This window comes from Carcharhinus amblyrhynchos, unplaced genomic scaffold (assembly GCF_965287045.1).
Source record: "Carcharhinus amblyrhynchos unplaced genomic scaffold, sCarAmb.v2.hapA chromosome_122, whole genome shotgun sequence".
In the NCBI taxonomy this organism is placed as follows: Eukaryota; Metazoa; Chordata; class Chondrichthyes; order Carcharhiniformes; family Carcharhinidae; genus Carcharhinus; species Carcharhinus amblyrhynchos.
Window position 1 is genome coordinate 346,974 of NW_027649862.1, and position 15,186 is coordinate 362,159.

Consider the following 15,186-nt stretch of genomic DNA (forward strand, 5'->3'; position numbering starts at 1 on the left):
CCTGCACATCTTTGGACACTAAGGGACAATTTAGCATGGCCAATCCACCTAACCTGCACATCTTTGGACACTAAGGGACAATTTAGCATGGCCAATCCACCCTAACCTGCACATCTTTGGACACTAAGGGACAATTTAGCATGGCCAATCCACCCTAACCTGCACATCTTTGGACACTAAGGGGCAATTTAGCATGGCCAATCCACCCTAACCTGCACATCTATGGAGTGTTAGCGTATTCACAAGTTATTGTGGTAAATGTATAGCTATTCTCCCTGCTGGCCAGCAGGGCTGTTCCTTCCGCAGATTTCTTGCCCTCCCCTCCCCTCTCTCTCTCTCTCTCATCGCATACTTGTGAAACCAGTTTACAAGGAAATCGCAGAGGGACAGAAAGAGAACAACGCTCTCACTGAGACTTGACACTGTCCTGCCCTATCAGACCGCGAATTTGAACCAAGTGAGAGAGAGCGAGGCGGGAGGGGGGGTGGCGGTGGAGGTTGGTGTGGAAGCAGAAACAAGCGGAGGAAAAAACTTTGGCGGAAAAGTTCACAGCCGCGAGACCGAGGAGAAGCAACTTCAGAAGTATTCACGTCCTCTGCTTCCCCCCCCACCACCACCACCCCCAGGAGAATGAGGGCGTGGGATCGCTGAACCCAGAACAAGGTAACTCCTACAAATGAAAAAAGTTCCAGGGAAAGTTTGTGGAACTAACTTTTTCGTCAGCTGCGGGATAGGGGGTCGGGGGGGGAGGGGGGTGTTGGTGGATGGGGGGGGTTCTCAGCACTGACGCTGTCTACTGGACGTCTGCAGGGATCTAACAATCAGCTGATTTCAAAGGGAGAGGTCAAGCTCCAACTACTTGTCGCTGGTTCAACTGTTTATTTAATCGTCTAGGGCTCCTCCTTCCCCCACCCCCTCAACTTCCAGCGACGCCTGTACAGGTTCCACTGTTTCCCCCAAGTCCTTCCTCTTGTCCACCACCTCCTCCCCGCCCCCCCTCACCCCACCCGGGTGTACCCTACCCAGCCTCCCTCCCTCGCTCGCTCAGGCCCCTCAAGCTGCCGGCAGCCTGAACCCTCGCCGACTGGGAACACCCCAGGCTTTGCTGTGGCCCAGGACGGGCAAAGGGAGGGGGCGAGAGGGAATGTCTCCCCCCCCCCCCCCCCAAAGGCTGTCTCAGTAATTATCTTTGCCTCGGGCTGCCTTTTACATAATCCACATTCCTCCCGACTGCTCCCCCCCCGCCCCAACCCCACACACACAGACCAGCTAGTTAATTACAAACATATATCGCAACTATTTGACACCCCCTCCCTATCTCTGTAATCTTCTCCAGCCCCTACACCCCCTCCCTATCTCTGTAACCCCCCTCCAGCCCCCTACACCCCCTCCCTATCTCTGTAACCCCCCTCCAGCCCCCTACACCCCCTCCCTATCTGTGTAAACCTCTCCAGTGCCCTGCACTCCCTATCTCTGTAACCCCCTCCAGCCCCTACACCCCCTCCCTATCTCTGTAACCCCCTCCAGCCCCTACACCCCCTCCCTATCTCTGTAACCCCCTCCAGCCCCTACACCCCCTCCCTATCTCTAACCTCCTCCAGTCCCTACACCCCCCTCCCTATCTCCAACCTTCTCCAGTCCCTACACCCCCTCCCTATCTCTAACCTCCTCCAGTCCCTACACCCCCTCCCTATCTCTGTAACCCCCTCCAGCCCCTACACCCCCTCCCTATCTCTGTAACCCCCTCCAGCCCCTACACCCCCTCCCTATCTCTGTAACCCCCTCCAGCCCCCTACACCCCCCTCCTTATCTCCAACCTTCTCCAGTCCCTACACCCCCTCCCTATCTCTAACCTCCTCCAGTCCCTACACCCCCTCCCTATCTCTGTAACCCCCTCCAGCCCCTACACCCCCTCCCTATCTCTGTAACCCCCTCCAGCCCCTACACCCCCTCCCTATCTCTGTAACCCCCTCCAGCCCCCTACACCCCTCTCCCTATCTCTGTGACCTCCTCCAGTCCCTACAGCCCTCTGAGATCTCTGTCCTCCTCCGTTTCCGGCCTCGAGCTTCCCCTGATTCCCATCACTCCACTGTTGGTGGCTGTACCTTCAACTTCCTGGGGCGGGGCCGGGGGCCCTAAACTCTGGAATTCCCTCTCTAAATCCTTTTCTGTTTGTTTTAAAACCTAAGCTCTGGGTCACGTATGCTAACGGCTCAGTGGCCTAATGATAAGCTCTTTGCTGTGATCTCTGAAGTATCTGCGATATACCCACGGGTTAAGATGCAGTACTGATTTCAATAGACCTCCCAAAATGTTATGGTTTTCCATTTGTGGGACATGGGTGTCGCTGGCTGAGCCAGGGTTTATTACCCATCCCTAGTTGCCCCTTGGAGGGGGCAGTTGAGAGACAACCACATTGCTGTGTGGCTCTGGGGTCACATGTAGGCCAGACCAGGGTAAGGACGACAGATTTCCTTCCCTAAAGGGAACCAGATGGGTTTTTCCGACAGTGGTTTCGTGGTCATCAGTGGAGAAGTGTAAAGGAATCATAGAATCTCTACAGTGTAGAAGGAGGTCATCTGGCCCATTGTGTCTGCACTGACAACAATCCCACCCAGGCCCTATCCCATAACCCCACATATTTACCACACTAATCTCTCTAATCTATGCATCCTGGGACACTAAGGAACAATTTAGCACGGCCAATCCCGCTAACCTACATATCTTGGGACTGTGGGAGGAAACCCACGCAGACACAGGGAGAGAACGTGCAGACTCTGCACAGACAGTGACGCAAGCTGGGAATCAAACGTGAAGCTGTGAGACAGCAGTGCTAACCCACTGCACCGCCCAAATTAATTATTAATAATAAACAATTAATTCCAGACTTTTTTTTATTGAATTCAAATTCCACCATCTGCCGTGGGCGGGATTCGAACCAGAACATTCACTGAGTTTCTGGATTAATGGTCTAGCGATAATACCACTGGGCCATCGCCTTCCCCTGGAGGTTTTAAGACATAGAGGTTTACAGCATGGAAACAGGCCCTTCGGCCCAACTTGTCCATGCTGCTCCTTTTTTAAAATCCCTAAGCTCATCCCAATTGCCTGCGTTTGCCCCCTATCCCTCTATAGCCATCGTACCCATGTAACTGTCTAAATGCTTTTTTCAAGGGAAATGGTCAGATACTGAAGAGTGCAGTAGAACAGAGGGATCTGGAAATACAGATACATAATTCCCTAAAAGTGGCGTCACAGGTAGATCGGGTCATAAAGAGTGCTTTTGGAACATTGGTCTTTATAAATCAAAGTATTGAGTATAAGAGTTGGAGTGTTATGTTGAGGTTGTAGAAGACATTGGTGAGGCCAAATCTAGAGTATTGTATGCAGTTTTCATCACCTAATTACAGGAAGGATATTAAAAAGGTTGAAAGGATCAGGAAGGCAAATGGGATGCTGGCTTTTATAGCGAGGGGGATAGAATATAAAAGCAGGGAGGTTTTGCTGCAACTGTACAGGGCACTGGTGAGGCCACAGCTGGAGTACTGTGTGCAGTTTTGGTCGCCGCACTTACGCAAGGATATTTTGGCCTTGGAGGGAGTGCAGAGGAGGTTCACTAGGCTGATACCGGAGATGAGGGCGTTGAACTATGAAGAGAGGCTGAATAGACTGGGTTTGTAATTGTTGGAGTTTGGAAGGATGAGGGGGGATCTTATAGAGACGTAAAAGATAATGAAGGGAATGGATAGGGTAGAGGTTGAGAGATTCTTCCCGCTCAGAAAGGACAGCAGGACTAGAGGGCACAGTCTCAAGATAAGGGGAGAGCAGTTCAGAATGGAGTTGAGGAGGAACTTCTTCACTCAAAGGGTGATGAATCTCTGGAATTCTCTGCCCGTTGATGTGGTGGAGGCTACCTCACTAAATATATTTAAGACACGGGTAGATAGGTTTTTGGTAGACAAGGGAATTAAGGGTTATGGGGAGAAAGCGGGAAAGTGGAACTGAGCCACTTCAGGTCAGCCATGATCTTATTGAATGGCGGGGCAGGCTCGAGGGGCTAGATGGCCTACTCCTGCTCCTATTTCTGATGTTCTTATGAAAGAGCGCAGAGAAGGTTCACAAGGATGCTGCCGGGACTTGAGAAGCTGAGTTACAGAGAGAGATTGAATAGGTTAGGACGTTATTCCCTGGAGTGTAGAAGAATGAGGGGAGATTTGATAGAGGTGGACAAGATTTTGATGGGTATAGATAGAGTGAATGCAAGCAGGCTTTTCCTCTGAGGCTAGGGGAGAAAAAAACCAGAGGGCATGGGTTAAGGGTGAAAGGAGAAAAGTTTAAAGGGAATATTAGGGGAGAATCTTCACTCAGAGAGTGGTGGAAGTGTGGAACGAGCTGCCGGATGAAGTGGTAAATGCGGGCTCACTTTCAACATTCAAGAAAAACTTGGGCAGGTACACAGATGAGAGGGGTGTGGAGGGATATGGTCCAGGTGCAGGTCAGTGGGACTAGGCAGAAAAATGGTTCGGTACAGGCAAGAAGGGCCAAAGGACCTGTTTCTGTGCTGTAATGTACTGTGGTTCTAAAAGAGAAAATTGTACCCACCTCTACTACTACCTGCGGCAGCTCGTTCCAGACACTCACCACCCTCTGTGTGAAAAAGTTGCCCTTCTGGGCGCTTCTGTATCTCTCCCACTTGTAACACTGGGGTCCGTTTCTCCACAGTTGGGGAACAGGAGTGGAGCCGGACGCGAATATGGACTCTGCGGCAGCCTCGGGCAGACCCTCTGGCAGCGTGGCGGGTGGAATCCGAGAGTACAAGATCGTGATGCTGGGGGCAGGGGGAGTCGGCAAGAGCGGTGAGTGCTCGCACATGCTGTTGGACTGAGTTTCGGGGTTCGAATACCCACCCCCTGTATCCACCACTGCGGTATCCCAGGGGCAGGCACTGCTTGGACACATGGCCACGTGTCACACCGGCACTCCAGATTTGTGTGGGGGTGGGGGGGGTAGTCTCCGAGAGGGAGCTTTGCCCAGTGTTCCCGCAACAGGACAGAGACCTACCACCCCCACCCAGAGTTCGCTTCAGCCTCAGTTCCCTAACAGCACCATGGCTGTACCTACACCGCGTGGGATTGCAGAGGTTCAAACCAGTAGCTCCATAAGACATAGGAGCAGAATGAGGCCACTCTGCCCATCGACTCTGCTCCCCCATTCAATCACGGCTGATATTTTTCTCATCCCCCATTCTCCTGCCTTTTCCCCATAACCCCTGATCCCCATATTAATCAGGAACCTATCGATCTCTGTCTTAAAGACACTCAGTGACCCGGCCTCCTCTGTGACAAAGAGTTCCACACATTCCCCACTCTCTGGCTGAAGAAATTCCTCCTCATCTCTGTTTTAAAGGATCGTCCCTTTAGCCTGAGGTTGTGCCCTCTGCTTCTAGTTTTTCCTACTAGTGGAGACAGACAGAGACAGAGGCTTTCCTCAAGATAACAGGAAATAAAGGAGTCTCTTCAGGCCCTTGAGCTCGATTACAGAATCTCTGCAGTGCAGAAGGAGGCCATTCGGCCCATTGGGGCTGCACTGGCTCACCGAAAGACCGTTCTACCCAATCCCCTTGCTTTATCCCCATAACCTTGCACACTCTCTCTTTCCAGATACCAACGCATTCTCCATTTCAGATACCCCAATCGAACCTGCCTACACTGCTCCGTCACAGGAAGCTCGTCACAGGAGTCCACAATTACATTGTGTAAAAAAATCTCCCCCCCCACCCCGACCCTTTACCCTCCTTCATCCCTGCCTCTTTCGCCCAGTATAGTTTAAAGTATTTTCTTATTTATTAGTGTCAGAAGTAAGGCTTACATTAACACTGCAATGAAGTTCCTGTGAAAATCCCCTAGTCACCACACTCCTGTTTGGGTACACAGAGGGAGAATTTAGCACGGCCAATGCACCCTAACCAGCACGTCTTTCAGATTGTGGGAGGAAAGCGGAGCACCCAGAAGAAACCCACACAGACACGGGGAGAATGTGCAGACTTCACACAGGCAGTGACCCGAGCCAGGAATCGAACCCAGGTCCCTGGCACTGTGAGGCAGCAGTACTAACCACTTTGTCACCCCATGTTCATGATGCTGTCTTGAGAGGGAAACAGTGTCTCACTATTTACCTTGTCCATACCCCTCAGGATCTTGAATCTCTCGTTCAAATCACCTCTCGGCCATCTTTTCTCCAAGGAAAACAGTCCCAAATTCTCCAATCAATCCTACAGTTCCTTATCCCTGGAACCTCCCCTCCAACACCTTCATATCCTTCCTCACATACAGAGCCCCGAACTGGACACAGTGCCCCGAGTGAGGCCTTGGGGAAGCGATGGCCTAGTGGTATTATTGCGAGACTATTAATTCAGAAACTCAGCTAATGTTCTGGGGGACCCGGGTTCGAATCCCACCCACGGCAGATGGTGGAATATGAATTCAATAAAAAAAATCTGGAATTAAGAATCTACTGATGACCCATTGTCGGAAAAACCCATCTGGTTCCCTTTAGGGAAGGAAATCTGCCGTCCTTACCCCGGTCTGGCCTACATATGACTCCAGAGCCACAACAATGTAGTTGGGTCTCAACTGTTAGGGGCAATTTAGCATGGCCAATTCACCTCGCCCGTACATCTTTGGACACTGAGGCAATTTGATTTCATTTATTATTGTCACATGTATTGGGATACAGTGAAAAGTATTGTTTCTTGTGCACTATACAGATAAAGCATACCGCTCATAGAGAAGGAAAGGAGAGGGTGCAGAATGTAGTGTTACAGTCACAGCGAGGGTGTAGAGAAAGATCAACTTAATGCGAGGTAGGTCCATTCAAAAGTCTGACAGCAGCAGGGAAGAAGCTGTTCTTGGGTCGGTCGGTGCGTGACCTCAGACTTTTTCCCGACAGAAGAAGGTGGAAGAGAGAATGTCCGGGATGCGTGGGGTCCTTAATTATGCCGGCTGCTTTTCCCCGAGGCAGCGAGAAGTGTAGACAGAGTCAATGGATGGGAGGCTGGTTTGCATCGAGTCATAGAGGTTGACAGCATGGAAACAGGCCCTTCAGCCCAACTTGTCCATGCTGCCCTCTTTTTTAAACCCCTAAGCTAGTCCCAATTGCCTGTGTTTGGTCCATAATCCCTCTATACCCATCTTACCCATGTAAATGCTTTTTAAAAGACAAAATTGTACTCGTCTCTACTACTGCCTCTGGCAGCTCGTTCCAGACACTCACCACCCTCTGTGTGAAAAAATTGCCCCTCTGGACCCTTTTGTATCTCCACTCTCGCACCTTAAACCTCTGCCCTCTAGTTTTAGACTCCCCTCCCTTTGGGAAAAGATATTGACTATCTAGCTGATCTGTGCCCCTCATTATTTTATAGACCTCTATAAGATCACCCCTCAGCCTCCTACACTCCAGAGGAAAAAGTCCCAGTCTATCTCAGTCTATCCTTATAACTCAATCCATCAAGTCCCGGTAGCATCTTTTCTGCACTCCTTCTAGTTTAATAACATCCTTTCTGTAATAGGGTGACCAGAACTGTGTACGCATTTTTGAGGAATGGAGTGGGGATTGACGAAGGGGGCAATTTTTCCACAGAGCCAGTACGGGGATGGAAGGGCTGAAGGGCCACATTCTGTTGGCGCCTCGCCATCTCAGCGACCACGAGTCAGATTTAGCCCCTCAAAGCTTCAAGCGGGAGAACGACGCTGAGTTTTTAACCACTCAGTCTTGCGTGGGCCTTCATTTACCTGGCTGCCTTGCCTTCAGCGGTTGCTAGGTTGCTTTCTGTCTCCTAGTGACGACACGGGGGAGCCGTAGTTACCCAACCGCCTGTCAGGTCGGCTGACGGGTAGTTGATTGAGGCTTTAAACAATCAGTTCTTTGTGAGGCACATTTCCCCTGGGTAACAGGCTATCTGCGTCTCAATTGAAAATCTGGCACTCTCAATCTGCAGACAGAGAGAGAGAGATGGATTACCGAATAGGAAATAACCTTTTTAATTCCTTTGTACAGTATTTCCAATTCTCCTATCAGATTCCTTTGCTTTACTTAGTCCATTCGGCCCCTCTGCTCCGTACTGGATGTTCTGTTCCACATGCACCTCCTCTCGCTCCCGCCGCCCCCCCCGCAACTCCTCACATTTACCTGAATCTCTCTCCAAGTCTCAACACCAAATTCACAATCCACCATGGATTAATCATCTTGGTACACTGCTGCAACCGAGACAGGTTATCAAGAAACGATCCCTCGGGAGCAGGAGTAGGGCCCTCGAGCCTGCTCCGCCATTCATCAAGATCAGGGCAGCCCCTTCCCCACCACCATGTTCCTTCCCCCCTTTGTCTTAATCCAGCCTCACTCACCCTCCCCTCCCCCACCAACCCCTCCCTTCTACACATCTTATTTATTAGTCTCACGAATGAGCTTACGTTCACACTGCAATGAAGTTACTGTGAAAATTGCCTAGTTGCCCTAGTTACCTAGTTGTCCAGGTACATGGAGGGACAATTTAGCATGGCCAACCCACCTAACCTGCACATCTTTGGACACCAAGGGGCAATTTAGCATGGTCAATCCCCCTAACCTACACATCTTTGGACACTAAGGGGCAATTTAGCACGGCCAATCCACCCTAACCTGCACATCTTTCGGAATATGGGAGGAAACCAGAGCACCTGGAGGAAACCCACACAGACACGGGGAGAATTTGCAGACTCCACACAGACAGTGACTCAAACCAGGAATCCAACCCAGGTCCCTGGCGCTGTGAGGCAGCAGTGCTAACCACTGTGCCACCTAGCGTATTGTGTTAAGAGGGAAACAGCACCTCACTATTTCCCTTGTTCACACCCCTCACGATCTTGAATACATCCTTGTTTTCTCCAACGAGAACAGTGCCAAACTCTCCGATCAATCCTACAGTTCTGTATCCCTGGAATGATTCTTGTGAGTCTCCTCTGCACTCTCTCCAACACCTTCCTATCCTTTAAGTATGGAGTCCAGACACACTGCCCTGGAGGAGGCCAAACTTGGATCTTATACAAGCGAAAGCCATAACCTTCTCAGACTTGTAAATTGTCTGAACTTTGCTGGGCCCAGTTTTCCCCATCTCCCAGTCATAGAAAACAGGGTGGTATAGTGGGTTAGCGCTGCTGCCTCACAGCGCCGAGGACATGAGTTCAATTCCAGCCTCAGACAACTGATTGTCATAATTCACAAGACTAAGGAGCACCATTAGGCCATTCTGCCCATCAAATCCACTCCACCATAGCTGATATACTGCTCATCCAAATTTTCCTGCCTTCTCCCCATTACCCATTAAAAATCTGTCCAACCCCTCCTTAAATGTACTCACTGTCCCAGCACCCACTGCACTTTGGGGCAGCGAATTCCACAGATTCACAACCCTTTGGGAGTAGTAGTTCCTCCTCAACTCTGTTTTAAATTTGCTGTCCCTTATCCTGAGACCTCTCATCCTAGAATGTCCCACAAGAAGAAGCATCCGCTCCACGTCTACTTTATCCAAACCTTTTACCATCCTGTACACCTCAATTTGATCTCTCCTCATTCTTCTGAATTCCAGAGAGTATCGGCCTAAACTGTTCAGTCTCTCTTGATGCAACAAACCCCTCAACCCTGGAATCAATCCAGTGATGTGTGTGGAGCTTAGACGTTCTCCCAATGTCTGTGTGGGCTTCCTCCCACACTTCAAAGATGTGTGGGTTAAGTGGATTGGCCATGCTAAATTGCCCCTTAGTGTCCAAAGATGTGTAGGTTAGGGTGGATTGGTCATGTTAAATGCATGGGTTATTGGGAAAGGGCGGGGAGACGGCCTGTGTCAGAGAGTCGGTGCAGATGTGATGGGACGAATGGCTTCTGCTGCATTGCAGGGATTTTATGATTCTATTCCATGAAACAAAGTGAGCTTCCTCAAGTGTGGCTCAATCAGATATATTGCTCACACTTATTCTGTTGGCTATCCAAATACCCTGGGACAGGGGCCCTGGATAGTACGATTAGTAAAGGATGGTGAATGAGGGCATGGTGGAGGGAACGTATCAGTAGGTTTCAGCAAACAGTCTACAGAGTTTATTTAAACAGCGCACTGCAGCAAACAGTCTACAGAGTCTATTTAAACTGTGAAGTTCCAGGAGTGATTGTCAAGAAACTACGATAGTATCTCTATCCCAGGTATGATAGAGTTATACACAGTTACATCTGAAGGATTAATTTGATATTATCTTTGCAGCTATGACGATGCAGTTCATCAGCCACCGATTCCTCGATTATCATGATCCAACCATCGGTAAGCAACTGCTTCAGTCTGAATGATTCAGTTTGGGAATCCAACTATCGCAGAAATAGCATCCAGATGTGTTTGATGGGGGAACAGTGTAGAGGGAGCTTTACTCTGTATCTAACCCCGTGCTGTACCTGTCCTGGGAGTGTTTGATGGGGGGACAGTGTAGAGGGAGCTTTACTCTGTATCTAACCCCGTGCTGTACCTGTCCTGGGAGTGTTTGATGGGAGACAGTGTAGAGGGAGCTTTACTCTGTATCTAACCCCGTGCTGTACCTGTCCTGGGAGTGTTTGATGGGGGACAGTGTAGTGAGAGCTTTTCTCTGTATCTAACCCCGTGCTGTACCTGTCCTGGGAGTGTTTGATGGGGGAACAGTGTAGAGAGAGCTTTACTCTGTATCTAACCTGTACCTGCCCTCAGAGTGTTTAATGGAAGATAGGGGAGAGTGAACTTTTACTCTGTATCTAATCCCTATCTCTATAACCACATCCAGCCCCTATATCATGGGGGTGTAGGGGCTGGAGGAGGTTGCAGCGATAGGGCGGGGGCGCGCAGCAATGGGGAGGGGGGCACAGTGATAGGGAGGGGGTGTCGGGGACTGGAGGAGGTTACAGAGATAGAGAGGGGGTGCAGGGGCTGGAGGAGATTGCAATGATAGGGAGGAAATGTAATGAGAGCCCTCCTTCATTCTCATGCCCCATTGTGTTTAAAACTCTCTCCATTTCTCAGAGGATGCCTACAAGACAAGAGTCCGTATTGACGATGAATCAGCACATCTGGATATCCTGGATACAGCTGGACAGGTAAGTTTACACAGGGTCAACACCAGCCCGAGAGGATGGAGGACCTGCCTGACCATGGAACCCAACCCTAACCCCAGTCCTCCACAGGGTCACAGAGATATACAGCAGGGACACAGGCCATTCAGCCCATCTCCTGCATGCCGTGTTTCCCAATCTGAGCTAGTCCCATTGGCCTGAGTAGGGCCCATCTCCCTCTAAACCTTTCCCGTCCAGGTACCTGTCCAAATGTCTTTTAAATGTTGTCTTTGTCCCTGTCTCTACCACCCCCTCTGGGAGCTCATTCCCCACACACACCACCCCTCTGTGTGAAAAAGTTGCCCCTCAGGTCCCCCTTTCCTCTCTCACCTTAACCCTCTGCCCTCTAGTTTTGGATTCCCCTCTCGACTGAACTAATCCCATTTGCCTGCTTTGGCCCACATCATGGAATCCCTGCTGTGCACAAGGAGGCATTCGGCCCATCGAGCCAGCACCGACCACAAGTCCAATCTCCGTAACCCCAAGCATTTGCCCTAGCTAATCCCCCTGACACGAAGGGGCAATTTAGCATGGCCAATCCACCTAACCTACACATTTTTGTTCACTAAGGGGCAATATAGCCTGGCCATTCTACTTAATCTGCAAATCTTTCGGACTGTGGGAGAAAGCCCACGCAGACACGGGGAAGAACATGCAGACTCCACACAGACAGTGATCCAAGCCGGGAATTGATCGACCTCACATTAAGTTGATCTTTCTCTACACCCTCGCTGTGACTGGAACACTACATTCTGCACCCTCTCCTTTCCTTCTCTATGAATGGTATGCTTTGACTGTATAGCGCGCAAGAAACAATACTTTTCACTGTATCCCAATACATGTGACAATAATAAATCAAACTGAATCACCATGTTTCAGGCAGAGTTTACAGCCATGAGGGACCAGTACATGCGTGGGGGCGAAGGATTCATCATCTGTTACTCCATCACAGACCGTCGCAGCTTCCAGGAGGCCATCGAGTTCAAGCAGCTTATCTACCGCGTGCGGCACACCTACGACATCCCAGTGGTCCTCGTGGGCAACAAGTCAGACCTGTGCAACCTTCGCCAGGTAAGGGAAGGACGGAGGCACAGCCCCCGGCCAGGTCCTCACTGTTGGGGGGAGGATGATGACACCCACTCCCTACCTTCCCCTCCGAAAGACCCAGGAGTTTGACCTGGTTTGGTTACGGTCACACAGCACATTGTTCGGAGGGGTGGAACGGCGCAGCACAGTGGGTTAAGCACTGCTGCCTCACAGCGCCAGGGACCCGGGTTCGATTCCCGGCCTTGGGTCACTGTCTGTGTGGAATCTGCATGTTCTCCCCATGTCTGCGTGGGTTTCCTCCCACAGTCCGAAAGATGTGTGGGTTAGGGTGAATTGGCCATGCTAAATTGTCCCTTGGTGTCCAAAGATGTGCAGGTTAGGGTGGATTGGCCATGCTAAATTGCCCTCTTAGTGTCCACACATGTGCAGGTTAGGTGGATTTGTGGGGTTATGGGAATAGGGCGGGGGAGAGGGCCTGTTATGATGTTCTTTTGGCGAGTTGGTGCAAACTCAATGGGCCAAATGGCCTCCTCCTGCACTGTCGTGGTTCTATTAAAAATAGTTGCACTTCAAAGGGAATAAGATGTAGAAGTGGGAAGACTTGTTCAAACCAAACAAAGCACTAGTTAGACCACACCTGGAGTTTGGGTCCCCTTATCTGAAGGAGGGATATACTGGCATTGGAGGCAGTCCGGAGAAGGTTCACGAGGTTGATTCTGGGTAGGGACGGATGAGGAGAGATTGACTCTGTTGGGCCTGTACTCAATGGAGTTTAGAAGACTGAGAGGTGACCTTATTGAGATGTATCAGACTCTGAGGGGGTTTTGGGCAGGGTAGATACCGTGAGGCTGCTTCCCCTTGTGGGGGGGGGGGGGGGGGGGGGGGTGTGCGCTGGTGGTGGTGGTGGTCGTGGTGTTGGTCACTGACTGAAGAAATGAGGAGTAATTCCTTCTCTCTGTGGGTAGTGAATGTGTGGAATTCTTTCCCGCAGGAGGGTGTTATAGAAGACTGGGCTGCAGCTTCACCCCTCCCTCCCCAGGTCCGGCCCGGCACCCTCCAATGTCTCGCCCACGTCAAACTTATGATGTGGAGATGCCAGCGTTGGGACTGGGGTGGGCACAGTGAATAACACCAGGTTAAAGTCCAACAGGTTTATTTAGACAGCGGCAATGCCGCTGTGGGGACCATCGCCCAAAGTGCAGCCAGCTCTGTCACGGAGCTCCGTGTACAGGCCAAGAGGCATGTGCAGCTCAGATCTCCACAGTGCGGCCCTGGCTTTGTCATGGAGCTCCGTGTACAGGCCAAGAGGCAAGTGTGGCTTAGAGCTCCATTACAGACCACCATCAAGTGTAGCTCAGTGCTCCACCGTGTGGTCCTGGCTCTGTCATGGAGCTCTGTGTACAGGCCACCATCAAGTGTAGCTCAGTGCTCCTCCATGTGGTCCTGGCTCTGTCATGGAGCTCTGTATACAGGCCACCAGCAAGTGCATCTCAGAGCTCCACCATGGGGCCCTGGCTCTGACATGGAGCTCTATATACAGACCACCAGCAAGCATACCTCAGAGCTCCACCGTGTGGTCCTGGCTCTGTCATGGAGCTCTGTGTACAGGCCACCACCAAGTGTAGCTCTGAGCTCCACAGTGTGACCCTGGCTCTGTCATGGAGCTCCATGTACAGGCCACAGGCAACTGCGATTGGCTCTGTCACGGAGCTCCGTGTACAGGCCACAGGGCAGTGTAGCTCAGAGCTCCACCGTGTGGTTGGTTCAGTCACAGAGCTCCACGTACAGACCACCAGCAAACTAACGACCCGGACCGCCAGCTAACCGCTTGTTTTCCCACTCCCCCCCTCCCCCCGCTTGTTTTCCGTCCGGCAGGTGTCGAAGGAAGAGGGTCTGGCGCTGGCCCGCGAGTTCAACTGCCCCTTCTTCGAGACGTCAGCTGCGCTGCGATACTTCATAGATGACGTGTTCCACGCCATGGTGCGGGAGGTGCGCAGGAAGGAGAAGGAGGCTGTGCTGGCACAGGAGAGGCGCGGGAAGAGAAAGGATAGCGTCTGGAAAAGGCTAAAGGGCCCCTTCAGAAAGAAGAGAGACTCCATAACGTGAGGAGGGGGGGGGGAGGGGTGGGAGACCCTCTACAGCCCACCGACCATCCCTCTTTACACGAGGACTGCGATTTTGAGCTGATCTCAATTCACTTTGCAATAGTTTCCCCCCCCTCTTGCCCCACTGTAACCAGCGGTACAACCTCTCTTCCTCCCTCTCTGTCTCCACCCCCAATACAGTAACAAGTCTCACAACACCCAGGTTAAAGTCCAACAGGTTTATTTGGTGGCAAACGCTAAACCTGCTGGACTTTAACCTGGTGCTGTGAGACTTCTGACTTGTGTTCACCCCAGTCCAACGCTGGCATCTTCACATCAGGTCCACCCCTAATAGCCAGGCCTCAACTACATTTAACAGAACGATGGACGTGTATCTACCATATTCAAACTGCTTCACGAAACAAGATAGGTTTGCACAGTGCATTGCAGAGCTCCCTCTACACTGTCCCCCCATCAAACACTCCCCAGTTACAGCACGGGGTTAGATACAGAGTAAAGCTCCCTCTACACTGTCCCCCCATCAAACACTCCCCAGTTACAGCACGGGGTTAGATACAGAGTAAAGCTCCCTCTACACTGTCACCCCCATCAAACACTCCCAGGACAGGGACAGCACGGGGTTAGATACAGAGTAGAGCTCCCTCTACACTGTCCCCCCATCAAACACTCCCAGGACAGGTACAGCACGGGGTTAGATACAGAGTAAAGCTCCCTCTACACTGTCCCCCCCATCAAACACTCCCAGGACAGGTACAGCACGGGGTTAGATACAGAGTAAAGCTCCCTCTACACTGTCCCCATCAAACACTCCCAGGACAGATACAGCACGGGGTTAGATACAGAGTAAAGCTCCCTCTACACTGTCCCCCATCAAACA

The 15,186-nt window shown here is 51.2% G+C and overlaps 2 protein-coding genes across 2 annotated transcripts in view; one reads left to right on the top strand and one right to left on the bottom strand.

Annotated features, from left to right (window-relative positions):
* The window catches only part of ints3 (integrator complex subunit 3), a 254,467-nt gene that overhangs the window by 151,105 nt on the left and 88,176 nt on the right, over nt 1-15,186 (bottom strand). The window lies entirely within an intron of this gene.
* Nucleotides 356-14,328, top strand: rit1 (Ras-like without CAAX 1). The gene is made up of 6 exons (XM_080183021.1): nt 356-663; nt 4,723-4,856; nt 10,289-10,345; nt 11,069-11,142; nt 12,037-12,228; nt 14,080-14,328. The coding sequence occupies exons 2-6, from the start codon at nt 4,754-4,756 to the stop codon at nt 14,308-14,310; spliced, it is 657 nt and encodes a 218-aa protein (XP_080039147.1). The 5' UTR covers nt 356-663; nt 4,723-4,753; the 3' UTR covers nt 14,311-14,328.

What these genes read in the sequence shown, in the direction of transcription:
- rit1 (XM_080183021.1), top strand. Translation starts at nt 4,754, where the DNA reads ATGGACTCTGCGGCAGCCTCGGGCAGACCCTCTGGCAGCGTGGCGGGT. An exon ending in AGGGGGAGTCGGCAAGAGCG is followed by an intron (nt 4,857 to 10,288) that starts GTGAGTGCTCGC and finishes TTATCTTTGCAG; the next exon opens with CTATGACGATGCAGTTCATC. An exon ending in TTATCATGATCCAACCATCG is followed by an intron (nt 10,346 to 11,068) that starts GTAAGCAACTGC and finishes TCCATTTCTCAG; the next exon opens with AGGATGCCTACAAGACAAGA.